Consider the following 27,554-nt stretch of genomic DNA (forward strand, 5'->3'; position numbering starts at 1 on the left):
ACACTCATGTACTTCGACCCCGAAGTTATGAGTTCAATTGAACCCACAGAACCCCCCGCCTAGATCCACATCTGCTTAGGTGAATGATCTTACTGAATATAACCATTTCAATATAATGGAAATAAATAATTGAAAAGATGGCTACAAGATTTGTAATAACAAGGCTTAGTTAGGATGAGAATGATGTTACAGGTCAGGACAAATGATCTCAAAAAGAAGAAAATTCATTTACAAACTTGGGGTCCATATGTGGAGTCTGAATCTGATGTATTACATTGTTTATTAGCGTGTCCTCCCTACCTGACAAGAACAATGGAACAAAAATAAAACAAAACAACAGTTATGGATAAGAATTCATTCTCAAATTTTGTCCATCATACTATGTTGTAGTTAGTGATCCTTTCTTTTTCAGATTGCTTTGCCATGCTTTCTATAGTATTTTGCGTAATTTCTTCACTTCCGTTATTTCTTTTTTCGATATGTTTTTTCTTGAGCTGAGACCTATCTACCTGCTAAGGTAGGGTAAGGTTTGCATACACTCAACCCTCCCAAACCTAACTTGTGAGATTATACTAGGTATGTCATCGTTTTTTACATATATCATATTTGTCATTACTTTGGCAACTTAACTTTGTGAACTAAAAGCCTAAAACTTTGGGCTATGTAGGTGTTCTGTAAATGTAAGGTTTGATTAATGTACATTTAATGTAGCACCAAAGCCATTCACTTTGCTTGAATAATAGTCACTGGAATCAACAAAAGATGGTACCTTGGCCCAGCGAGCCGATACAGCAAAATCCTGACTTGGCATCAACTGCACCAAAAAGCCCCTAATCTCAATTGGCATACACTGTCAACCTTACTCTAGCTGTAACTTCTGGATGCAGCTTCAATTCGGCAACATATTCTCCGGTTTCTCGAATCTCAGGCAGATTGACAATTTTCTTGTCCACGTCCCTACAAGTAGATTGCGTGTGAATATACAATAAAGTAGGAAATCAGTTAGTACATCTGATTTCCTTCAAGACTTTATACGACAATTTTTTCATCCCCACCCACCCCTCACTTTTCTTCCTATTAAAAGTAGATAACAGATTTTCAATCCTTTCTACTCTTTCTTTTTTCGGGGACAGAGGGGTAGTAGAAAGCTACTATGTGATCAAGAAACAGACATCACATTGCTTCAAAAAAACAGTTTTTGCTCTAGCAATAGACGGAAAATGGAATCAGTATACTCCACTGTTCTCGATGACTGATGTTAACGAGTAAGTAACATCGCACAGAAGGAATCACACAAGAAAATAAGCACTGCATGAAAAATATTTGAATTACTTAATAAACCAGATGAATCAGAGAACATCAGTTTTCAAGTTCATGCAAATTCATATTACAGGATCAACCTTATGAAGGACAATATACTTTAACAGTCTTCAATGAACATATAGTAGTAATTAGTTCGCATACTACTATTTACATGCTATGGCAGAAAGATTGGAAAATGGTACCTCTGTATCTGTGCTTTTATAATATCAACGAGATCCTGAGCAGTGACACTGCAAGAGAGATGACGTCAAAAGGTAGATCAAATATTCACCAAGTTGCTCATCACAATTTAGTATTTCACTGACCTTCCAAATATTTGCTTTCCTTTCCCACCCTTACGCTTCACCTTGAAGGCTCCAATAGTTTCAAAAATTCGAGCAAGCTGTTGTGCCTCATCTTTCACCTGAAATCAAAAACGTTTAACTAAAACCACATTCATTATGAAACTCTTTTAGACTTTTAGTGACTTGAAAATAAAAAAAAAATGTATATATTTTTCAACTTTCAATAGATTAGATTAATCAGAATAATCTAATTACCCGTTGTTTTTCAGCCTCAATTTTCTCGTCTTCCATCTTCATTTCCCTGAGTAAAAAGTACATAATGTTATAAAATAAAAATGCATCCATGAAGTTAGTTAATTCTCACTGATGGCGAAGCACGCTAATAGCTATCAAAAATATCAAACCAAAATTGCTTCTAACAACCATCTCTAACGAAGCCTTCACCTATTTGTTTTGTTCTTTAGTATGAAATAGCAAATCCCTTATATATAAGACTTTTACAGGACTATCACACCATTAATGTTAACAGCTGGTTAGGCCTATTGCTCACCCAAAAGCTAAAGACAAAGTCACTAAGTAGTAGGAAATCTAAAGTTTTATATCCAACCATTATCCATCTTATGCATTGTGGGACATTGTATTGAAGACGAATCCGTTATCAATAAATTATATTTGGTTAAAAGAAGCGAATTTACTTAAACCTATAATCATTAATCATACGAAGCACTATTTCAGGGAACAAAAGCCATACAGAGTTTGTGTACTGACCAAGAGTTATAACACCAAAGCCATACAGAGTTTCTGCTCAAGGAGTATCGAAAATGATTATTCTGGTACGACCTTTGCACGAAGATATGTATAATCCATGGGTCCGTCCACTTTTCAGCTAGTTACAATTAGTTTAAAGGATCCCATAGACTAAGTATACCTATTTTATCTCCATTCGACATAGGTCCATTGGTTTAGATAAAAGATAAAACAAAACAAGCAATAGTAATAACATACTTCCACTCATCAACAGCCAAGCAAAGTATTGTGTGTGGCATTTTAAATAGTTGAACCAAAGAATCCTGACATTAATTATGAGGCATGAAAATAAGATAACGAACAGAAGAACCAAAGTCTTGAGTTCAATAATAAGGTTAAGTCGATAATTTAACTAGTCATAATGCAGAAACAGACACTTGAACTCGGCATCAACTAGCAAGAAAACACTCAAACTCGGCATCAACTAGCAAGAAAACACTCCAACTTTGAGTATGCACATCTACACCTCAACTCATCTCCACTGTGTCAGTTGAACACTCCAACTTACAAAATGATCATCTAGGCACCAACCAAATATATTTGCCACATCAACATCAGGTGTCCATGACACACTGTGGATTATGCCGTTAAACTATACAGGGTGATTGGAAATGTGAATATTCAACACTTAAAATCAACTAACAGTCTCCAAAAGGAATACTTAAAAATCCATCCAACACAAGCAGAACCAATTTTAACAAACATTAAGGGGGTGTTTTGTAGCTAGTAAAAAAGCAACTTACTCATATATTAACTTAATGTATAAGTAATACAATGTTTGGCAGTTAGTTAGAGAATAAGTTATTCATGTATAAAATCAACACAAAGTTTAATTTGTAATTCAAAAACCTACCTAACTAATATATAATGTATTATCTTATGCAGGTTACAAGACGAAATAACTGATACCTGCGTAACTCTACCAAGCTACCAAACAACCGCGAACTCCACAAAAGTACAGCTAATGAAAGAAGAACCTAAAAGGCAATGAAATCAAATGGCAAAAATCTAGTTCAAAGTAGAGTTAAACGAGTTACTTGATAAGTGCAGCTGTCACAATTTGAGCTTTGCCCAATGGTAGCAAATAATTCCTAAAGAATCCAGCTTTAACATCCAAAAGGTCTCCCTTTTTACCCAACTGTGAAATATCCTCTTTCAGTATTATCTGTTCCATCAAAACAAAAAATACCCAATTCAGCTATTAACCATAAATGGACAAAAAATGAGATTTTGACAATTATAAATCCAACCCATTATCACATTTTCAAGAATTAGCTCACCTTTCGAACTTTCTTGGCTTTTTTCTGAGCAACAATTGTTAAAATTGAAGTTCTTTCTGAAAATTTCACTGTTTCGGAAAATGGGTTTTTGGTTAAGCTGTAATTTTGGAGACAAGAAGATGAACCCCATGACGCCATAGCTAAGTCTTCCTTCTTCTTTTCTTCACTTTTTGCTCCGTTTTTCTGTATTTTTTACAGTTTATAGCGTTATCTTATCTGTAATGGCGAACTGAAGAAGATAATGGATGTCTTAATGGGCCAACAAAACTTATTGGGACAATTCATGTAAAGCCCATTTCTTAGTCCAATTATAATATTTTAGGCTATTTGGGCGAAGGACAGAAATCACATACTTTTAAGGCAAAATTACCATTTGTTTTTTACAAGTATATAATTACAAAAATTTCTCAAATGATACAATAATATATTATTGTATCATTTGATACATTAATCTGATGTGTGAGATACATTAATCATTAAGTACGATACATTACATTTATACATAATACACTAATCTGATGTACACTTTATACAAGATACATTAATCTGATGCGCGATATACATTAATCTGATGCGTGATATATATTAATTTGATGTGCGAGATACATTAATTTGATGTGCTGATACGTTAATTTGATGTGTGAAAATGAGGGATTTTGGAGATTTGTAAAACTAATAGGGGATAATAATAGTAAGAGAACTTAAAAGTGAGATTTCTATCATTTACCCTTACTGAAATACACGTCTTATATTTTCCTTATTTTCATATATCCCCTTTTATTTCTAAAGACCTCTAAAATCCATTATTTCTTTAATGTATCCGAGCTACATATTAATGTATCCGAGCTAGTATTTAATGTATCCGAGTTACATATTATGTATGCGATTTATTTTATAATGTACCCGATCTAGTTTTTAATGTATCTGAACTACATATTATGCATCCGATTTATGCTATAATGCATCTAAGATACTCTTTAATGTATTCGAGTTACATATAAATGTATCCGATTTGTGTTACTTTTTAAGGGATTAATGAAATTACAAACTAAAGAGGGATGAATTATAATTTCATATTAAAATTATGTGATTTCTAAAATTTATCCAAAAAAAACAGCCCAACATAATACTCCATCCGTCTCAATTCATGTGGTGTTGCTTGACTAAGTAGTGGACATTGGACACGAAGTTTAAAAAATATGAAAATACTTTGTATATCTCAAAACTATCCTTAGAAAGAACACAACTTTGTAGACGTTTTGTCGAATAAGTGGGATCCAGTCATCTACAAAATATTGACAGTGTCATTAACTATTTATCAAATAAAGAAATGTATCGTTCTTTTAGAATTGACTAAAAAAAAGTTTGTCATCTAAATCCGGAGGGAGAGTATTTTACATTCACTTAGCCATATTTTTTTCATCAAAGTCATACTTGTAAAAGCGTACTCTTTCTGTCTCTCATACATTATTGTTTTGTATTTACACATATAAATAAGGGCAACTTTCACATATGGCAAATAAAAAATTCATATTTATATGCTATAACAAATTTTGTATATTTGCTTCCTATAGCAAACATAGAAACTGTATAATTCGCTATACATATACAGTTGAAACAAGTTGTATAAAACGAAGTGTATAAAACAAGAAAGAGAAAGATACTTGGGCAGAGAACTGTATAAAAACGAAGTGTATAAAACGAATTGTATTATTATAAGTGTGTAGAACGATTATATACAATTTGAATTTGTATAAAATGAGAAAGAGAGAAACACAAAAGAGACTTGACAAGAAATATACAATTGAATCGAATTGTATAAAATGAGAAAGAGAGAAATTAGATACAATTTGAAAATTTATAAAACGAGAAAGAGAGAAAGGCAAAAGAAACCGGGCAGGAAAGTATTTTTATTGTATAATTATAAGTGTATAGGAAGAAATGTGTATATACAATTTTCTCACGTTTTATACAAACGGAAACGCAATTTATACATTTCGCTTCTGTTTGTATAAGTGATAAAGGCGAGGGGTGGCGAGCGAGATTTGGGAGAGTAGCGAGCGAGATCTGGAAGAGGGGAGAGAGGGAACAAAACTATATGTATTTATACATTTTTCTCTATTTTATATAATTAGAAACAATTTTTATACACTTGTGTTTGTATAAAAAGTGAGGAAGCGAGCGAGAGATTAGAGGAGAGTGGCGAGCGAGATATTTGGGAGAGAGGTGCCTGACAATTTTTTGCAAACGTTTACTATGGAGCATAATTAAATCAAACCCTAGCTACTCTATTTATTTTAGGTTATTAGTTTGCTATTATATACAATTTTCTCTATAAATAATGAATTTATCTTGTATTAAGGTACATACATAAAAATATAGGGAGACTAAACAAATATTCTGTAAAAGTATAATAATTACAATATATAATATATATTTTATATTTTTACGCCACTATATAATTACACTATATACTTTCACCACCCTTAACTAATTTTATTTAACTAATACTAAATCAGTGTCATATACTGTATTGATATCATTGCGATAGATAAATTCACTTAATTAATACTATATATATATATTATTGATATCGTTAAGACTATTTGTTTAAAAATACTCATTAGTCAAAGATACTGGACAAAGAAATTCAGCACGTACTGTTCAATTATTTATTAATTACAAGTTCTTTGAATGACCAAAACTTAGTGTTGTTAGCTCTTATTGAATTTTTACAAGTTTTAGTCTTATATATATTTCATCCGTTCCATTTTATCTGACAAAATTGTTACAAGTTTTAGTCTTATATTATATTCATATAAAAGTTAATATGAATATAATATTTAAACAATTTTATGAATCCCACCTAGTTCAGCCTGTTGCTTTTGTAGTCTATAATGTCATATAATCTAATGGATAAGTTTCTGAGACTTTATTATGTTAAAACGGACAAAAAACTAATTATGGATTATGCATTATCATAATTATATCCAAGCTGAATAAATTATGCATGATAACAACACTCATGTTTCATGAAGTTTACAAGTCAATGCATTAAACATGCAATTCTTCCTAATTATATACTTTTTAACTTTTGACATAAATAAGGATCAAATTAGATGTGTTCAGAATGAAAAAAAATATTTTTATGATTATTTTTTAAATATTTAATTATAAGTAAGTAATTTTTTAATTATAAAAGCATGTTGTATGTAATGTATAGAAAAATATTATGATGGTGGGATGGAGTGGGAGGGGGGGGGAGGGTCGGGGGTGATAGGGTTAGGTAGGTAAGGGGTGCGGGTGTGAAGAAGACATATTTATGAGCTTGAAATGTTATTTATGAAATATTTTGAGCAACTGAACATGAAAAAATTGAATATTATGTTTGGAAATGTTCTTCTCCATCATACCAAACACCCCCCCCCCCCCCCTCGAGGTCCTAATATAAAATTTATGCAAAAAAAAGTTATTTTCAAGATATGAACTATTAACCTCTTGATCACATGACGGTAATTCTTATAATTATTACCATAGATGGAATATTAAAGTAAAATATATACTATATTTACATAAATCTCACAGCTTTAAGAGTTACTACATTATTTCTCTACTCTATTTTAAATTACAATATCTCTTAAAATTTATGAATTAGGATACATCACTATACTTCCGGATACATCACCGGACTTCCGGATACATAGGTGGGGAATGTATTCAAGATGGGATAGGGTGGGGTGGGGGCATATATCAGAGAGAGACTTCTGGATACATCACTAGACATCCGCATACATAGGTGATGAATGTATTCGACAAGAGAGAAGTATTATAGAGGAGATAGGACATCCCGATAAATTTTTGAACTTTCGGATACATCAGCAGACATCTGAATATATACATGGTGAGAAAAGTATCGGAGAAGATTGATGTATTGACAGGGAATTTTTTTTTAAATGGTAGAAATTTTAAAGATTATAGTAAAACAAAATGTGTATTTAGGTAAATTTTTCATATGCACACGCACTTTATTAAATCACTAATAACCAAATTATAAATTATATGAATTTAATGTAATTAGTCAATACGATACGAGTAAGTATTAATCGATATATTGCTTATGACATAAAATATTACAACACATTAAAAAAAATGTCAATAATCCCTACCTAAATAAAGTGACATTTTGTGGTTAGATTCTTCATTCCCAAAAGATTGACTTAATTTAACCAAAAATATGACAGCCCTAAATCCCAAATATAATTAATACAAATGTGGAAATGGTCAGTATAATATCTATTTTAATAAATAAATCTCTTTTAATTAAAATTGCAAATTCATGCGTGAAGCTAAGGTTGACACTAATACTTTGAACAAAAATATATATATCTTTTTAATAAAACCAAACACATAATTGATGTCCAAACATGTTATAAAAATAACAATTAAATATGTACAAGTTTGTGTCTCTACCAACATGGTCGTTATGGTGATGAAATGATTGAGATCTCTCTGTTCTTAATCCTTACGTTTGAATTTGGGATAGAAAATTTCGTTAGAAGCACCACCTCCATATATAATTAATGAACACTGCAAAACGTATATTCAGATTTAGTCAGACTCCAATACAAATATCAAATATCAAATTAAAAAAAAAAAGTTAATGTCCTTACATATGATTATAAAATTTCTCTTTCACCTTTCACAATAATTTTGTCTTAATGTAAGACTATGGTAGTATTTGAGGGAGGTCTTAAGTGGTACTTCATATGATTTGAATCTCAAAGTTGACTTACATTTATATCACTATTTCTTTCTGACTTATTATTTTTTTCATTACCAAAACGTCACAAAAAGAAAAAAAAAATTACATTATTTTCTTCCCCTTGTTATATGATCAAAAATTTTGAAGAAAAAAAAGTGTGTGTGTGTGTTTTTTCTAAGAGAAAATTTAGGGTTTCTTGAAAATGATTCAAGGTACAAGTAGTAGTGCTAATAATCCACAAAACATACCATTATATTCATCAAATCATCATCCTAATAATAATATTCAAGAAGATATATTTTCTTCTTCTTCTTCTTCTTATCAACAAAATTCATTTTTATTCAACTTATCTCTTCTCAAAGAGAAGGTTCATCAAGTTCAATCACTTGCCACCATGTTCATTACTCCGGATAATCAAACGATTATTCACCCTCCTCCTGAGTCAATATCTATGATCATCGCGAATATGGGAACTTTGATCCAAGAAATCATCACAACTTCTTCTTCCCTCATGTTTTCTTGCCAAAAGATTGTCCTCGACTCTACCTCACTCAGTCAAAATTCAAGTAGATATCGCGAACCATCTCAAAATGATGTTGGTCATGGTCAAGGTCAAGGTCAAGTTGATCATTTGCTACAAGATTATGATTGGTATGTGGATAATTACAATTCTAATTGTAACACACATGAAGATAACAAAAACCATGTTACTAGTAGTAGTACTATTATAGCTAGTAGTACTATTAGTCATGATAATTACTATAGTAAAGAATTTGGAAAAAAGGAATTATTATTGAGTACTTCAAAAGGTAAAGTTGTGAATGAAGAAAATAATTATGATATTGTTGAGTTAGATGCATCTGATTTATTGGCAAAGTATACACACTATTGTCAAATTTGTGGTAAAGGGTTTAAAAGAGATGCAAATTTGAGAATGCATATGAGGGCTCATGGAGATGAATATAAATCTAGTGCTGCATTGAGTAATCCTATGAAGAGAATCAACGATTTAACGAGTGATGGATCGTTGAAATCAAGTAGTAACACGATTAAATATTCGTGTCCTCAAGAAGGTTGTAGGTGGAACAAGAAGCACGCGAAGTTTCAACCATTGAAATCAATGGTGTGTGTGAAGAATCATTACAAGAGAAGCCATTGTCCTAAAATGTATGTGTGTAAGAGATGCAACAAGAAGAGTTTCTCTGTTTTGTCTGATCTTAGAACTCATGAGAAACATTGTGGTGATTTGAAATGGCAATGTTCATGTGGTACTACTTTTTCAAGAAAAGATAAGCTTATGGGGCATGTATCTTTATTTGTTGGACACACTCCACTTATAAAACAAAGTGCAAGATAGCTAGTGCAACAACAACAACGATAAGTCGATAACATATATCAGAGTAGTTCTACGAGTACTTATGCTTGACGAGGGTAGAGCATACACATGTCATATACTATCTTTAACCCCTGGGGTAAAGAGATTGTTTACGAAAGATCCTCAGCTCATATGAGCTAACTAGCTAGTAGATTTTATAATTTACTTAATTGATTTGTAATTGTAATGCACCTATTTTTTGTTGCAAAATGTTGATGTGCTTGTAATTTGATGAATCAATGTGAAAATTAATTATCCTAGCTTGAAAAATATATCATGCCCTTGTGAAATATGAGAAATATAGTATAATAACTTTGTATATTAAACTTATATTGCAACCCTACCTAGTTGCGTATTCTAATGAACAGTGAAGATAAAACTTTGAATCTAAAATCTCTATATGCTTTGGTGCCATGTTGAATTTAACTTGGTAAATGTTTCAATATTTATTCACTTATTAGTTGTTCTGTTATGTACCTTTTTAATTTTAATTTCTTTTGTATTGAAGTGCTTTGATGAAGTTGAAAAATGTGTGTAGCTTGAAAGACATATTCTACCTTGTGAAATATGATTAATAACAGTAACGTATAGCTTTATAATATTATATATGTATTTTCGATATGATAAAAGATATTTGTGAGACTTGAATTCAGATTAAAATATTACCACATATGAACACTTTATAACTAAAACCATAATAAGGCTATAGAAATGACACATCGTAAATTTTGCTAAATAGATATAAAAGATAAATTTTGCTACATATCTTAAATACAATTCATCATTAATACGTGCTTTCAGGGATATAAAAAACGATAAAAAAATAAAATTTCCGAAAATTCACAATAAATTGATATTTAACCGTTAAATTATTCCTTTCATCAAACGGCAAATATCAACGATCCGCGCAAACTACATTTAACCAATAAAAATCACCCACGTGGATCCTTCAAAACTAAATCTCAGCCGTTCTTTCTACATTTAAATCAACGGTCCAAAATCACGATCCGCGTCAATCCAAAGCAGCCAATCAAAACTCAAACCTCAAAACAACAAACTCTATAAATTCTCCGCCTTTTCTTCTTCTTCCCTCCATCAACAAACTCAATTTTCTCAATTCAAATCTCTTTTTCACTCACAACCCATTTTCAGATTCTCAATTTCAGTTCCAATGGCACCAAAAGCAGAGAAAAAGCCAGCAGAGAAGAAGCCAGCTGAGGAGAAAAAGGCTGAAAAAACCCCAAAAGCAGGGAAGAAGTTACCAAAAGAATCAGGTTCTTCTGGTGCTGATAAGAAGAAGAAGAAATCTAAGAAGAGTATTGAAACCTACAAGATCTATATCTTCAAGGTTCTGAAACAAGTTCACCCAGATATTGGTATCTCAAGCAAATCTATGGGGATTATGAACAGTTTCATCAATGATATATTTGAGAAACTTGCTCAGGAGTCATCAAGATTGGCTAGGATTAACAAGAAGCCTACAATTACTTCAAGGGAAATTCAGACTGCTGTTAGGCTTGTTTTGCCTGGTGAGTTGGCTAAACATGCTGTTTCTGAAGGAACTAAAGCTGTTACTAAGTTTACTAGTTCTTAGATGTAATGGGTGCTTTTCGGTTATTGGTAATTTGGAGAATGTAAAGGTAGTTGCTTTTTGTTGTACTTGAATTTAACAGTAATGAATATGAATGGATGTGTTTTTCTCCAATGTGATTTGTAGCTTTTGTGTTTTGTGCTGTTTCTGAGTAACAATACTTACAAATCAAATATCTGCTATTTATAGAGAAAGTTCTTAGATGATATGTTTAGTCAATTTCAGCATGTACATAATCAACAAAGATGAAATTTTTCTGTAATTCGTGTAGAATGTATGCTAATCCAGCACTTATAATTGCTAATGAACCCAATATAATTCGTAGGTTAACATCTGCAGGGATGCCTGCAGATGCACAGCATACCACTACTGAGCCAATCAGTAACTTTTGTAACTTCTCGAATGTGTAGTAAGCCTTTTTGCAAGATGAACATTTGAGTGTATGTTGTTCGAATCTGTCCATCATCTGTAAAGTTGTGAAGATTCAGAATTAGTAACAGTTCAAGAAAATATTTGATTGTTTGTATGCTTGTTTGGGATTGAGGCGTAGTAGTAGTAGTAGTTGTATGCTTTTGGTGGCAATGAAAGTTTGGTATTAGTGAAAATGGATCATAGGAAGAGTAGCAGATTGGAGTTCTGAGAATCGGTACCTGGCGTTTGGATAAGACAGTAGATGGCAGTGGTTGGTTGTCTGTGCTACCAAACCATTCAGGTTGACTATTGCCATGCCGTCTAAGCCAATTTCGGAATGCCAAGACGAAACGATCAGCTTGAGTAGGTGTAAATGTGAGTTTTGTATACTCTTTGTTGACATCAGTACCATTTTCTTTCGACTTTGAAAGAAAGACTTTTTCTTGACCTTGAAGAACAATCATATCCCCGTCATACACCTTATTTGAAGTCCAGTGTTCTTGCCATCTTGGAAAAACCTATTGCCAACACATCATGAAAATTCTTAGACGTTATGATAATATATTAGCATGATAATATATTGCTAACCAAATATTATTACCTGCCACCAAGCAGGCCCAGGCACTGTAAACTGGAAGAAGTTTCGAGCACTACAAACAATTGACCTGGTCTTTCCTGGTGCCATAGGTACATTAAAGGAACAAATCCATATCACCCACTTCTGATCACCCACGATTGGAAGCTTTGTGTCGATCTCTATTCTGGAAAATTTTCCAATGAGATCTTAGTCATACTATGCAAATAGTTGCAGCATGGATGGAGCTAACATTTACATATAAAACGTAATTCATACAAAGATATAAAGACATGTATACCAACAACAAAGCGAACTTCCATCTATTGATGCGCAAAGCCTTGTACAAACCATGCACCTGGTCTGGAAAGCTATACCTTAAAGAACCCGACTTGAACAGGATATAATGCCCACAACCATAAGAGTATAGATACATAATGCTACTAATGTCTCGTTTTGTTAGCAGATAACAGACTCTGTGAAGTAGGAGAAAGAGAAATGTGATGCAAGCATATCTACCTAAAGATGATTAATTTATACATGATTGCTTGCCTTGATAGTCAAGAAATTTGATCTACTTTAGGATGATGAACTTACTTATTCATTGAGTAACAAGGTGCGACAAATTTTGCAGTAATTTTTGGTTTATCATTGTTCGCACCAGCAAAACCCCAAGGTCCAGATGCCTCCATCTTGAATGGCAAGGGCTTTGCTCTGTCTCGCCTTCCAGTAACCTGTAAAATATCAACAAGTAAGTTAAGAGACATGTGTTGTTGGACACCAAGCAAGCAGCAGCAGTATCACTCTAGTAAAAATGCACATCTATATATACACCGTATTCTGTTATCTGATACATGAAGCCCTTTGCTAATAATAAAGTCGTTTAGCGACTGAAAAGATGAAAGCTCTACTTCAGATCTTTCTGAAATTTATATTTACAGATAGATACACACAACATTGTCTGTAAAGGTTATTTTAAGGATCGTCTGGCACGCTGTTCAGTATCTAGACTCCAGAGAGCCTAATCCTGTCAGCTGAATATGAAGCAACATCCAGAGTCAAAACATGTTATTCAGCATCCACACTCCGGATAGCCTAATCCTATCAGCTTCATCTTTTAAGATGGTAAGATCGAAAAACTATCCATAAATTGATAAAAGTAGCACTGAAGTCATAAGAGTGATAGTTAAGATTCCCATGGCGTACTTCTACCTATTGCTCTCCAAGTATGGCTTTTACCTAATAATTGCACAGAAAGTAAGGTTATGAAAACTTGTATAAAACAATGAGCAACACTCAAAAGCTACACCTTTATACCGTTCCAGATAAAGAGAAAATCCTCCAAGGAACGACCTTATATATGTTTTGGCCAAGCACAGCGAGCTACTTGGCTTAAGAGTTCAAAAGTTCACTTTTTTCACATGTGAAACAGTTTGAGTTCATATTTTCATGGAAATCAAAAACCAAACAACCCGTAGCTTATGAGAACTCAGAACTAACCCTGAAGACTATTCATTTTTAGCATGTAAGGATAAAACCTTAGGTCTGAAAGTGGATTCTTAACTATATTAGAAGCCAAAAAGGAATGAAAATGTTGCAAAAAATACCTTGTGGTGTGCAAAATCAATGTGAGAAGGATCAGAGACGTTCTCCATGAGAGTGTCATAGCCATAAAACAAATCACGCTGAATTGTCACAGTTGCAAACTCAGGCTTATCAAAATCTTCAGGCAACCTACAAATATCCCATTAAACAACAAATTTAAATCCCACTAAAAGTATACTCAAGTCTACCAACTATAATATCTTGATCAACGCGATAGGTAGGGGAATGGGATTCGATTCTTCAACCACACATGCAGGGCATCAACCAAGTGAGCTACCAAATCAATCTCATTATCCAGCAATAGCTTAAATAAAATACGAAGAACATATTTTAAGCAAGTCATTGTACTAAAGATAATCGATTAGTATTATAATATAAACCAAGTCACTATAGTAGAGATTAATATATAATAATATAGCATAACTTCGAACTAGTTTAATTAATTATTCAGAAACTTACATGGGCGGCTTTGTTGCCTGAGCTCTCTCCCATCCATTTTCATCAGGCCAAACAAAGAGTAATCCTTGAGAAACCATAGTAGGAAATCTAGTAGCACAAGCTCTTGGAGACTGAAAAGCTTTAGCTTCAGGTCCTTGAGATGCAGCTTGAGGTATCCTTGTACAAGAACCACATCCATTAAATGACCATCCATGATATGAACACTGCAAATCACCATTTTCATCTAATCTCCCTTCCTACAAACACCCATACATCAAAAACTTTAAAGAGGAGTGCTAAAAACACATATAAAAAGTATCCTCAAGCAAAATCGAGAAGTGGATTTGTACAGATAAAGGAGCAAGACGATGAGGGCATTTGTCATCCAAAGCAACCCACTGAGATCCAGATTTATCAAACCAGATAACTATATCACGATTCAGTAGCTGAAACGGTGTGGGTAAACTCGGGTCGAGATCTTCCACTAATGAAACTGGGTACCAATGATCTCTCCAAGAGAATTTCGACGACGAATCTTGTTCATCATTTTCTGTATCTTCAATATCACTAGATTTTGAATCTAGCTTCTCTTCTTCTTCAGTAGCTGTTGTTGTTGTTGGAGGTGCAGCTACTCTAAGAGGAGATGAAATTAGCGTATTTTTTTTCCTTGTAATTTGAAGAAAATTATGAGGTTTGAAAGGTAGTGAAGACTGTAAGGAAGATGAAATTGAAAGAATTTGAGGAGTTGGTAGTAACAGAGAAGAAACCATTATTGAGTTAATCAATGTTTTGTGTTACTAATACACATATGTTCAAGTAAAGAAGAAGAAGAAGGATTTGCGTGCAAGTTATGAACAATGTGTTTGAATTGGAATTTGATGAGTTTTGTGGTTTGTGAGGGAGGGCCCAGAAAATGAAAGCTGTGGTGGTGGTGCTTTAGGGAGAAGAAGAGACCGTGTTAACGCGGAGTGGTAAATACTTCTTTTATTTGGTTAGAGTTCTTAGGCTTGACTCATTCGAATATGGAATCGTATTTTTATTAGAGAGCTCTTTATTCTCAACGTGACACAAATTCAAATTTGATTAGGTTACACATGATAATAATTGTGAAAGTAAAGAGGAGATAAAATCAATGGTTAAATGTCAATAGCAAAATATTTCTATTACACACTTTCAACTCAAAATTTTAAAAAAATATATTTCTAACATGTGTTTGGAGTAAGGACTAAGGAGTGGAAAAGAAAATGATCTTGAAATGTCACAATATTTAGATAAGTTATTTAGTATAATTTCATAATATATCATATCGTAGCATATTACATTATATATTATTTTGATAAAAATATATTAATATATCCTATCGTTATCGATTGAATGTCATAATCAATACTTACAAGAAAATAAGATAGATCTAAGATCGAAAAAAAGATGAAATAAAATTATTAAACAAAATGAGAAGAAAGAAAAATAAAATTATAATACAGTCACACCAAATTGATGATTATACAAAATAAAAATTTTTCAATGTTATCTAATAATAAATTTAACAATACAGTACAGTAATAAAAGAGTCATTTTCTTAAAAGATTTCACCAACCAAATATGGAAAATATGTCAAAACACGCCCTAGTAGCAACAATTTTCTTCTTTGCTTTTTTTTTCTATTCATAAAAAAAAATCTAGTTCTATTCCCAATTCCCACCAATGTTTTCCTTTTCTTTTACTTGAATTTGGTATGAAAGTAAGTGCCTTCTTCCATTTAAACCAAATCATTAAAAAGAGGGGGGGAAAAAAAATTCAATTTTCCCTTTCTTTTTACCCTCATTTTCAAACTTCTTACTGAAAATTCTAGCCCCGTTCCACGCAGCATATTACATATTGTTGTTTCTGAACAATAAAGCAACATCACACTTACATATCTGAAAATCTCTAAAAGAACAATTTTTCTTGAAACAGTAGTGTCCAAGCTAGATAGGACGCTCCTCGATCACACTCTCAAACATGCAAATTTCCTCCAGAGTTTTCGATAACAATGGTGTCCAGGCCAGCTAGGGTGCTCCTGGATCACTCTCAAACATGCTAATTTCTCCTGAGCCAGTTTCAACAGACTCTCATTATTATCTCTTTTCATTGAATAGAAAGAAAAAGGGGAAATCTAGAGTGACTTCAATAACTAGCAAAACTAATATCTAATCAAGAAAGATGTTATTTCTTAGGGTATGTTTGATGATCAGGTCCAATATCACGCGATCCCGTGTTGATGTAAGGGCCACGAAATGTCGCCTGGGGTGGCAATGGCTTTGATGAATCAATGACTGGAGTTGCCCTTGATGATCTTGACCTGAATTGAAACAATGAATTAGCTTACAATTAAGCAAAACAATATGAAAGATCACCTCTTTATTTATTTGACAAGCAATGAAGTCTTGCTTACGCCATGTAAAACGGAAAGGATAAGCCAGCAGATGCAAAGACTAGCAAGCCTGTGGCAACAATGACATTGCGTTTCCGAGACATCAAGTGAGATGAAGTAGGATGTTTAAGTATCTAACAACTGAAAAAAAGAAAAAGATGAGGAATAAGTGACAGCCGGAAAAGAAATCCAGGAATGAAAACCATTAAACTTCAGTCACAAGTTACAACTCTATAAGAATATTTAAACATGCAGTATATCTTTTAGAATCTTGCTCAAAGCAATATGATTTTGAGGCAAAATACTATCTTCCAGAAAACCAAAAGAATTAATGTCTACACGTAACAGTTCAAAGTTTCTTTAACAATATTCACACGGATGAAGAGATATCAAAGACAGCATGAATAATAGGATTACGTTTGGGCACACCTCAGTACATCTTTCTGCTCTACATAACAGTTCAAAGGTCACACGAACAATATTTATAAAGGTAAAGAGACCATCCAAGATGGCATGAATGATAAGATTCCGTGCAGGAACACTTGCAATATATCATGCTGCTAAGTGATGCAGGAGACGAGGCTTCCTCCTTGGTCACTACTAATGACAACAATGATTTTAATTCATAAACTGTTAGGTAGTAACCGGTTGAGTTCTGATATTAGGAATCTTTATCAGTACAGAGACCCTACCTCTACCTTTTAGGTGAAATATAAGTGTTTAGCAGTATGGGGGCACAAATATCCACGTGAGTAATCACAGTAAATGCTCTGTTATAGAATATATTCCCATGGATATTTGGTATTGAGGAAGAAAAGAACAGGGGCGAGGACTTTTCAATCATTTACCCAAATTTTGGTTCTTTACATCTCTTATACTGAATGTTTTGAGAAGACGATACCTTAACCTGAGACGACGACCGTATATACCCATATTGAATACCCCCATCTATTTTCACAGAAGTACGTAGAGATAACTAATACAGAGCAAATACCATTGCGTTCCCAATTCCATTTACTAAACTTTAAATAGCACAAGAAATCATTTAATATTCCTTTGTCAAAGAAAACGTTTTGAACTTTTCATTATTCATGCATGATTAATATACTTCAGTTGCTTCACACATTGAATACATCAACAACATAATCGGTGAAATCCAAGAGTGGGCTTTACTTCAGTTGCTTCACACATCGAATACATCAACAACACAATCAGTGAAATCCAAGAGTGGGCTTCATACATCATATAAAATGTGCTTATTGCTGATGGGTTTGAGATGCAAATTTATACTATGGAAGGGATTTTCCATCCAATGGGAACCTCTCTCAATCTAGTGAGCTCATTTACATCATGATTGAAAACTCCCAATTTTGGATCCAGTATCCCCACTGCAACTCCTATTTATGATGCACTTATTAACTAAACTACTAGGAGAATTCCTCCGAAGCACCAAAGGATGTGGCCTACTGGTCAATGAAGTGGGAACAAACTTTGGAGACTAGTGTCCATATCCCAGAGACAGAAAACTCAAGGTGTTTTTTCCATCTACTAAGCCTAGGTTAGCAAAGTTACATGGTACCTATGCTAGCGGGAAATAGCGGGTACCCCCTTGTAATATTCAAGATGCATATAAGCTGGCCCAGACACAATTCTAATAAGAATTTTTAAAAAAGAAAGTCATCCGAAGAGATTGTTTGAAAAGCATTGGAACAAGCAGTGTGTCATGAGATGGCATACACATTACACAATTCTTATTTGCTAATGACACAAATTTCCAGTGAATCTCAACAAATCAGATATTGTTTGAAAAGGTTTTACAGTTTCAGGCAGTATCTGGTTTGAGCATTAACATGAGAAAGCAAGAACCGGTTTGGAAGGTGCACAGATATACACACCATTGTCAAGGTGGGAGAAAACACAAGGTAGATGAACTTATCACAATTATTGGTCTTGTTAGGAGGAACAATCAAGGATGGTTAACTTCCGGAACTAGTTATTTGAAGATTTGAAGAAAGTAGATAAGAGTGGCGGCTGGAACAATAGTTCTCTAAAGGAAGGACAACGATTGGAGCAACACTATCAAGTATACCACGTGCTCTTCAGTCTTTTGTTTAGACATTTGCAGGAATTAATGAAGAACTTATTACAGGATGATAGTAACGGAGAGCACCAACATGTTAACTATGATAAGGTCACCTCGAGCTAAATATATTTGCAGACCAGAGATCTATAACAGAACACTACCCAAAAAAAGGTTATGTCGATATGCAAATGAAGCCTCAAAGAACAAGCCATGCAGAGGAAGGCAACAATTTGGTTGGTTAACAAAGGAGGTTGTCTTTGATATACAGAATGAGTTTGCAGGCAGGGACTAGTAAATATTAAACAGGATTTACCAAGTTAATAGAAATGTATAGTAAAAATAAAAGTAGACTACAGTTTTGGCTTGACTGATGATGCAGACAAAATACCGAGAAAGATATTTCTCACAGGTAAATGAATGAAAGCATATTGTGGATCAGAAAATGTAGATGTGGCCAATATAGTCAATATTCACTCTTAGGTATCTCATTCATAATAAGAAGAAAAAGAATGTATCTTGGCACCAAACCTCGAATGCATCATTTCAGCAATGATCAATGTAGCTTAACTAGCTACAGATTCAACCGAACCCAGTATTTTCAACACGTGAAAAACACTTCAACAACAGGCAGTGTAATCCCACAAAGTGGTGTTCGGGGAGGGTAGACTGTGTGCTGCAGACATAACTCTTACCTTGGAGGTAGAGAGACTGTTCTCAATCGACCTTCAGCTCAACCATGAAAAACAGTATTAAAATGAATAAGCCCTAACAAAATAGTACACTCCTGAACAATAATGACAACAAGATAATACGATAATCGAAGTACCAGCAATAACAAATAGTAACCAAACACAAAAAACTACTAGAGTAATACTACGAATAATGGTATGGAAAGAAGCCCACAAATTTGAATTCACCAAATATTATATATTGAACCCATAATTTCAAATCAAACTTTAAATCTTATATCTGCCCTCTATTCACTACATTACAAGGAGCCTACAAAGTTCTATTAATCAAATGTTAATATTTCCCCAAAAATGCTGAACCTTTTAACAAGATCAAATTACACCACATATCGAACCCTCACCAACAAAGTAAAAGTTCAGATACTCAACCAACTGAGCTACGATTATCCGAATGACAAATTCAGAGAATCGTAGTGAATTCAAAGAAAAATTGAAACTTTACCTAGATAAATCTATGGAACTGTGGAAACAGGGTTCTCCGACGAACAATCGCCGGCGAACTGAAGGTTTTTCAGCCCCGATGATCTCTTCTCCTCTATTGGCTGTACCCGACCCGATTGACAATTTTGGTGGTGTTCTAAATGGACCATTATCTTTTCCGCTTTATTTATTTTTCTTAAAACAAATATTTTCAATTTTATTACTTTAAATAGTAACTACACATTTCATTGAGAATATTATTCATATATACAGTAATAAAAGTACAAGATTAATTATTTTAAATCTACAAGCATATCCATTTTTTTAATGGAAATAACATCTTAATGTGTACACAGTACATATATCATCATATCTTTTTCAAATTTTACTTATTGAATGTTTTATTATCATAATAAATTCATATTATTTATAATAAATATGTAATCATAATAAATTCATATTATTTATAATAAATATGTAATCATAATAAATTCATATTATTTATAATTATTCATTTAATATATAGAAAGATACTTCTAGAATTATTTATTATCTTTCTTCGTAGATTTTTATTAGCGTGAAATTACATTTTTATCATTGATCGTCCTCCACTTCTCTCTTGTATATAACAGAAAATAATATTGCAAATATTTATTATATAGTTTTTTTAAAAAGATAATTAGGGAGTTTACAAATAATTCAAGCAAATAAATTGCAAATAACTCAAACATGCATTTTTTTATATCAAAATCAAGCAAAATAGATTATAATTTACTCAAACATGCAATTTGTAAGTGGTTATAATGAGTGTTAAGGATACTTCCTATTCTATTTGTTTAAAAAACCTTGCAACATTTTTTTTTATATTTTATAAATAGGAAGTCAATTTGAATTACTTATACTCACTAATAGATTTAAAATCTTGAAGTCTCAAGTGGATCCACTCATAACGTGTCTGTAGAAGGACGACCAACTTTAGGTGGTCATATCTATCTTTTAAATTGTTCCACAACACCAGAGGATCCTTAACAGTGAGATATTCCATTTTCAAATCCTCATCAAGGTGATGACGGAGAAATATCATCGCCTTAGCACGGCTTTAATTCAATGCTTGATTATTTTCTTGAATGGTGTCTGCTAGACCCATCGCATCAAGATGAATTTCTGCATCGAGTACCCATGATAGATAGTTTTTTTCGATATGTCTAGAGCAAGAAATTCAAGTTTAGAGAGATTAGACATTATTTAAGAAAAGGAAATTTATACCTCCGAGGCTTTTAAAGTCTTTACTTGAGCTGACAGAGACTCGTGCTGATAACATGTTATAAAAGAACTTATGAAGATTAATAAAATAAAAAAAAGAAAATTGAGGAAGTAATATATTTCAAATATATATATATGTATTTATATGTACTGTGTCTATTTATAGCCATGAGCTTAATGTACATATGTATAGCTTGACCTTCTTATTGGCCAAGTGATGATATCCTACTAATGGGAGAATTTCACGTGGCATGCATAATTGATTTGCACATCATTTACAAGTGATGCAATACTTTTAGTGGTCAGAATCCACGTGACACTCAAAAATACTTTACAACAAATTTTGAATTTTTGAAAACACTTTTATAAATTATTACTTTCTTCCTAAATTATTGACAAATTCAAAAATATATTTCTAATAAATTAATTATTAGAAATAATAAATGATTTTAAATTAATGTAAAAGCATGAGATTTTAATTAAAAAAATTAAAAAGAAATTGAAAACACGCTAAATTTGATAAAAAAAATTGAGGTGTGTATTTTACTTGTAATACGAAATTAAATATATATTTAAATTCAATTAATCAAATTAACAAGTGTTCGTTACGAGAATGAAGCTACAAAACTTCATCCAAAATAGGAGTGTTTTTGCAGTACTTGTTCTCTTTTAATTCTTATATCAAATTAACTAATATCACGTAAATTAAAATAAAATTGTAAAACATCATATGTACATTTACCTTTAAAATTTTTATATCAAATTAAAAATGTCGTATCATATTTTACCCTAGGTTAAAACACGTGTAATTTTTCACTTTAAAAGTTCACCATCTCACCGTTCCCAAATTTCAACTCTCACTCCGAAACACATCGGCAAAATAACCATGACCCACTCACGCTCTCGGGAAAAATCTAACACCGCCGTGAACCACCGTACAAATTCCCCCAAATCACCGGAAAATTCAACGCTTCCACCGATCACCAAAACAATCACAAAATCTGCTGAAAGTCACAGACTCTTCACCCTAAGCGACGAAATCGCACTCCTCAAAACCCTATCACAATCCCCAAACAGCAACGAACTCCGAACTGGAAACTTCACCGAGGCGCAAATCGCGAATAAGCTGAAGAAACTGAAAGAGAAGTACCACAAGTTGGCTAGATCCAAATCCCAAATCAAAACTCCGCACGACGGCGAGATTTACGAAATTGGGCGAAAGATTTGGGGTCGAAATGCAGCTAAGGGAAAGGAGTTATTAGTAGTAGTAGGAGAAGAAGATCATGATGAAGATGAAGATGTGAATTTGGATGATTTTTCTTTTTTGGTAAATGAAATGACAATGGTGTTTCAGAGGAATGAGTATTGTAAACAAGGGTTAAGGAAATTGGGGAAGAAGAAATTGATGGAGATGAATGAGAAATGGATGGAGCTGAAATTGAAAGAATCTGAGCTTATGATGAATAAAACTCAGCTGTATCATGAAAACCTCAAAGTTGTTGTTGAAGGTTCAAAGGGTTCTAACAGTAGCAATTGAATTACTAGTTGAATTGAGAGATCTTTCGATCGATTTAGTTAGTTAGTTGAGTAATTCACAGGTAATGTGAACCCTTCTAGATGTGAACCTTAATTCAGTATGAATGCTTCAATTTTTAGTTTGAAATTCTAGCCAAAATGAATGATATTTTGTTCTTTGTTCAATTGCTTAGACCTTAGAGAGCTTCTAAGCCAATAGTTTAACATGGTATCAGAGCATTCGATCCTGGCTATCTAGTAGTAGTTTTATAGCTTAGATTAGATATCCTTTAGCTATGTAGTTGAAGATTACAACAATGGCAATCACAAAGATTGATCCTTGACACATTGGCCAGTCAGAAGCGACAGGTTCGGAGAATTATGGGATCTAGAGCAGGTCAATGAAGATTGCATTACTAGGGAAGAGAAAGTATAGTTTCGTTATGGGTGCTTGTACCATAGCTTAAAAGGCATAGTAGGTTTCACTGTGTTGTGTGACTCTGATGGGACTGCTTTGTCACAACACTAGAAGGTCCATTACAGGCTATGTAGTCAAGTTCGGTGCTGTCTTTGGTGTCTTGGAAGTCTAAGAAATAACAAATTGTTTCCACAAGCTCAGCTGAAGTCGAGTATAGAAGCATGGCTTACAGAAGCATGGTTAATAGGATTTTTCACTGAGCTAGGAGTGCCCAATCCAATGCATGTCACTATTTTGAGTGACAGCAAATCAGCTATACAATTCGCAGCCAATCCAGTATTACATAAAAGAAGCTAAAACATAGGAATAGGCTATCATTTTATCACGGACAAGATGAAAGCAGGGGTGATAGAAACTATCGATGTTCCTACTCAACAACTTGTAGACTTGTCGACAAAGGGGTTAAGTCAAGCTCAACATTCATGCTTTTAAGGCAAGCTTGATGCTTTGCACCCTTTCGCTTGAAAGGATGTGTTAAATGATGAGACGATGACATTAGTTCACCATTAGTTCACTGTTTAGCAGATGGTTATAAGAGTCGATAGCAAGCTGCTTAGATTATTGTTAGGATGACAAGTGATGTCAACCTTTTAGATGCTTCTAACTAAGTCTATAAAGCATTGATGAATGCTTCAATTTGTAGTCTGAAACTTTAGCCACAATGAATAAATATCTTCTCCCTTCCTTCTTTTCACAGTTCTTCTTTGTTCAACACTGCTAAGAGAGCTTATAGTTGAACAAGTTATTATTAGAATTAGCCTCTCTCCCTTATTCAAGGTAGGGATAATGTTAGCATACATTTTACCCTTCTGAGGCCTCATTTATGTAATCATCTATAAAAAACGGTCTACATGTCTCATCCAAGTAGGGATAACATAACTTACATTTCACCCTCCCCAGATCTCGATTATGGGATCACACCAGTAGTGTGGTTGGAAAAGAAAATCGATTCAGAATAATTGTGATTTGAATTTCTTAGTGTAGCTACGATGTAGAAATATTGAAGTAAAAAAAATGGCAAAATTGCAAGTGGAATTGTAACATGCTATGATGATGTTTTTCAATTGATGTATAATATTTGTTTGGTAGTTTTGATTAACAAATTTATTCAGTTAATAAATCTCAAAGCAGATTGAAAAAACCTTGGGACTATCTACAACCACATTATGAGTTCATTTTATCAATCAAAACAGCGTATTATCTGAGATAAGTCCAAGTAAAATTCATTCAACATATCATTATCTATGTTCCTAAAGGACGTGGAAGGAGGGGCAAAAGGCGTTTATAGTTCTAATTGACGTTAACAAGTAATAGTAGAACAAGAATCACACATTTCTTCCAGTCTTTGATCTAAAATTCCTCTTTGTTAAAAGCCAACAGGAGAACACAGTAATATGGTAAAATAAACAAAGATATGGAGTACGTTATGAGTAATCGTTTCACAGAACTGTAAGTATGAGAACTAGGTTTAGTGGTCCTCCACATTAGTATTCAATGATAACACTTGCTACAAAACTCAATACCTGAGCAATATGGTCCACATCCAGCATCTGAAATGCAGAAGTGATTCAACCATGACTAAAAAGATGCCAACAAAAAAAGGAAGGGCGTCAACATCACAAGAATTAAAAGGACAAGCATCTCATCCAATACATGACTAAACCAAACAGATCCAAAATGTAGGATGCCAAAGTACAGGTCAGAATCCATCCAAGCACACGGATATAAAATCTGATTGTTAAAAATACGGGAATTCAAAACCTAAACTCCACAAGAGCTAAGCATTACAGTACATAACATCCTTAAGAATCCAGACATTTAACTAGACATCCATAAAACTGTCTTATCATTTCTAGATGAAATGAACATTACTATCTGTATATGACCTGATTCATTAGGAAAAATGAAACGAGAGACATGTTTCTTCACTTGGCAAGCAGAACTTGCTGAGTCTGGTTCTCTTGTTGCTGCTGATAGTTCAGTGGCCTCCTGAAGAGCATGATATGGGGCTCTGGTCGATGAATAGCATAGTGAACCCATCCTCTGCTCTGCTGAACTCCAATTGCCCTCCACTCATTCTAAGAATCAACCAAATAAGACAAACAACATAAACCACATGCAAAAGAACAAAGCCACATTCCAGATGAGATTTCTTTTAGAGCAGCAGAACAAACTAATCTAAATAGTTGGGCACTATACCATTTATTTAATCAGCACATCCAACTAAACATTTCAATTGAAGATATTCCAAAAATGAAAGCACAAAATATCACTGTATATCATTTACTAAGCACAATTAGCACGTCTTTTGTGCACATTCAACTAATCATTTCAGTAGGAATTTTTCGGAAACAAAAGCACAAAATATCACTGATTATCACTTGCTAGGAAGTAATATCTCTTATATTAATTAGCACATCTGACTACTCATTTAAATCGAATAAATTCCAAGATGGAAGCACAAAATGTCATTGATTGTCACTTGCTAGGCACACATCACTATCTTGATCAGCACATTCAACTAATAACAATTTCAATCGAAGAAATTCCTAAATTGAAAGCACAAAATATCACTGATTATCATGGGCAAGGCACAATTATTACTTGTTTTGATTAGCACATTCAACTGATCATCTCAACTGAAGATATTCCAAAACTGAGAGCACAAAATATCACTGCCTACCATTTACTTCGCACATTCAACTAATCATTTCAGTAGAAGAAATTCCAAAACATTATCACTGATTATCACTAGCTAGGCACGTTATCTCTTATCTTGATTAGCACTTTTGACTAATCATTTCAGTAGAAGAAATTCTGAGATGAAAGAACAAAATGTCACTGATTTATCACTTGCTAGGCACCATATCAGTTATTTTGACTAGCACATTGGATTAATCATTTCTATCGAAGAAGTTCCAAACTGAAAGCATTATCACTTATTTGGATTAGCACATTTCAATCGAAGTTCCAAAATGATAACACAAAATATCACTAATTATCATGTGCTAGGAACAATTATCACTTACTTACATGAGCACATTCCACTAACCATCTCAATAGAAGAAATTTCAGAATGAGAGCACAAAAAATATCACTGATTATCACTTGCTAGGCACAATAATCATCGTCATCACTTAATTAGATTAGAACATTCCATTAATCATTTCAATCAAAGAAATTCCGAAATGAAAACACTAAATATCACTGATTATCATTTGCTAAGCACGATTATCAATCAACTAATCATTCAAATCGAAGAATCTCCTAAATGAAACCACAAAACATCACTTATGTTAATCTGCTAGATCAACAACTCCACGCAATTCAACTAAGTGAAGAAAATGAATACATACAAAAAACCTAAGAAGTAAAACCGATCACTCACTTCAGATAGAAGACGATTCTTAGGAAGCAATTTCGCTACATCAGGAGGAAGAACAACATGCCTGCAAAATCCAAAATCCAGCAAAAACAAAAAAAAATACGAATTAATTGAAAAAACAAACAAAAACACTACAAATTCAAACCGATTAAGCAAACAGAATACCTGTACTCATAGGTATCATCAAAATACTTCTCAGAATACTGGATCTGTCCCATTTATCAGTTCAAAAACTACTGAAAACAAAATCAAATTCATCAACAACAAAAAAAGCTGAATTAAACAGATCTGTAGTAACTGGAGAAAGCAGATTCAGTAAAATTGATGAATTAAGCAGAAACGTTTACCTTTGTGTTGTTCGTAGACGAGAAATGGATGGAAAATGAATGGGGGAAAAGAGAGGAATATGGAGTGCTTTATTCTGAAATTTGGGCGAATTTGTTTGAATTAATAAATAAGCAAAATTATTATACCTCATTTAAAAGTTTTTAAATGATTAAAAAGGGAATAACGGCACATTTTTAAATTTTGAATTTTGAATTATTTTCCCGCTTAGTTGAAAAAGTTCTAGAGGTTTCCATTACACGTGGAATTTCTAGTTTTTTTAATAATAATAATTTTTTTGCAATAGAGAAAATTAGAGTTATTTACTGATAACAGTTATTTATTTATTTAAAAACAAATTTATAATGAAAACTCAGCTACTTTAGTGAATAATTATTTCCTTTATATGGTTTATATTTTGGATTAGGTTGAGTGATGGTTTTCAGCTAATTTTATAGTCAAGAATGAACTTAA

General features: G+C 33.1%; 7 protein-coding genes across 11 annotated transcripts; 3 read left to right on the forward strand and 4 right to left on the reverse strand.

Moving 5' to 3' along the window:
* Window positions 1-89: 89 nt before the first annotated feature.
* On the reverse strand, window positions 90-3,977 carry LOC101262888 (large ribosomal subunit protein bL9c). Of its 2 annotated transcripts, none has more exons than XM_004250936.5 (7): window positions 3,695-3,977; window positions 3,452-3,579; window positions 1,863-1,908; window positions 1,629-1,726; window positions 1,506-1,553; window positions 770-957; window positions 90-300 (listed from the first exon to the last, which is right to left on the reverse strand). In XM_004250936.5, the coding sequence occupies exons 1-6, from the start codon at window positions 3,830-3,832 to the stop codon at window positions 837-839; spliced, it is 579 nt and encodes a 192-aa protein (XP_004250984.1). In that variant the 5' UTR covers window positions 3,833-3,977; the 3' UTR covers window positions 90-300; window positions 770-836. The 2 variants fall into 2 exon arrangements, with proteins under 2 accessions (XP_004250984.1, XP_010313308.1); XM_010315006.4 differs by having other exon boundaries at window positions 90-296; window positions 3,695-3,929.
* Window positions 3,978-8,658: 4,681 nt separating this feature from the next.
* LOC101263182 (protein SENSITIVE TO PROTON RHIZOTOXICITY 2) lies at window positions 8,659-10,101 on the forward strand. Its single transcript, XM_004250937.5, has one exon. The coding sequence runs from the start codon at window positions 8,659-8,661 to the stop codon at window positions 9,811-9,813; it is 1,155 nt and encodes a 384-aa protein (XP_004250985.1). The 3' UTR covers window positions 9,814-10,101.
* Window positions 10,102-10,925: 824 nt separating this feature from the next.
* H2B-2 (histone H2B.2-like) lies at window positions 10,926-11,534 on the forward strand. Its single transcript, NM_001309366.1, has one exon. The coding sequence runs from the start codon at window positions 11,003-11,005 to the stop codon at window positions 11,423-11,425; it is 423 nt and encodes a 140-aa protein (NP_001296295.1). The 5' UTR covers window positions 10,926-11,002; the 3' UTR covers window positions 11,426-11,534.
* A 51-nt stretch (window positions 11,535-11,585) lies between these two features.
* On the reverse strand, window positions 11,586-15,309 carry LOC543677 (lethal leaf spot 1-like protein). Its single transcript, NM_001247606.2, has 7 exons — window positions 14,801-15,309; window positions 14,472-14,707; window positions 14,015-14,141; window positions 13,005-13,141; window positions 12,435-12,594; window positions 12,073-12,351; window positions 11,586-11,888 (listed from the first exon to the last, which is right to left on the reverse strand). The coding sequence occupies exons 1-7, from the start codon at window positions 15,218-15,220 to the stop codon at window positions 11,634-11,636; spliced, it is 1,614 nt and encodes a 537-aa protein (NP_001234535.2). The 5' UTR covers window positions 15,221-15,309; the 3' UTR covers window positions 11,586-11,633.
* A 593-nt stretch (window positions 15,310-15,902) lies between these two features.
* Window positions 15,903-20,308, reverse strand: LOC101263786 (uncharacterized). Of its 3 annotated transcripts, XM_026028261.2 has the most exons (4): window positions 20,138-20,298; window positions 19,639-19,669; window positions 16,885-17,004; window positions 15,903-16,791 (listed from the first exon to the last, which is right to left on the reverse strand). In XM_026028261.2, exons 3-4 carry the CDS (start codon window positions 16,965-16,967, stop codon window positions 16,656-16,658), a joined length of 219 nt encoding a protein of 72 aa, XP_025884046.1. In that variant the 5' UTR covers window positions 16,968-17,004; window positions 19,639-19,669; window positions 20,138-20,298; the 3' UTR covers window positions 15,903-16,655. The 3 variants fall into 3 exon arrangements, with proteins under 3 accessions (XP_025884046.1, XP_010313309.1, XP_019066777.1); XM_010315007.4 differs by lacking the exon at window positions 19,639-19,669 and having other exon boundaries at window positions 20,138-20,308; XM_019211232.3 differs by lacking the exons at window positions 19,639-19,669; window positions 20,138-20,298 and adding an exon at window positions 19,475-19,615.
* Window positions 20,309-22,264: 1,956 nt separating this feature from the next.
* Window positions 22,265-22,915, forward strand: LOC138339485 (probable transcription factor At1g61730). The gene has a single exon (XM_069291085.1). The coding sequence runs from the start codon at window positions 22,265-22,267 to the stop codon at window positions 22,913-22,915; it is 651 nt and encodes a 216-aa protein (XP_069147186.1).
* Window positions 22,916-24,996: 2,081 nt separating this feature from the next.
* LOC101264091 (cyclin-dependent kinases regulatory subunit 1) lies at window positions 24,997-27,528 on the reverse strand. Of its 2 annotated transcripts, none has more exons than XM_004250939.5 (4): window positions 27,104-27,528; window positions 26,922-26,992; window positions 26,760-26,820; window positions 24,997-25,449 (listed from the first exon to the last, which is right to left on the reverse strand). In XM_004250939.5, exons 2-4 carry the CDS (start codon window positions 26,972-26,974, stop codon window positions 25,297-25,299), a joined length of 267 nt encoding a protein of 88 aa, XP_004250987.1. In that variant the 5' UTR covers window positions 26,975-26,992; window positions 27,104-27,528; the 3' UTR covers window positions 24,997-25,296. The 2 variants fall into 2 exon arrangements, with proteins under 2 accessions (XP_004250987.1, XP_010313311.1); XM_010315009.4 differs by having other exon boundaries at window positions 26,922-26,989; window positions 27,104-27,227.
* Between the last annotated feature and the right edge of the window lie 26 nt (window positions 27,529-27,554).

This window comes from Solanum lycopersicum, chromosome 11, assembly GCF_036512215.1.
Source record: "Solanum lycopersicum chromosome 11, SLM_r2.1".
In the NCBI taxonomy this organism is placed as follows: domain Eukaryota; kingdom Viridiplantae; phylum Streptophyta; class Magnoliopsida; order Solanales; family Solanaceae; genus Solanum; species Solanum lycopersicum.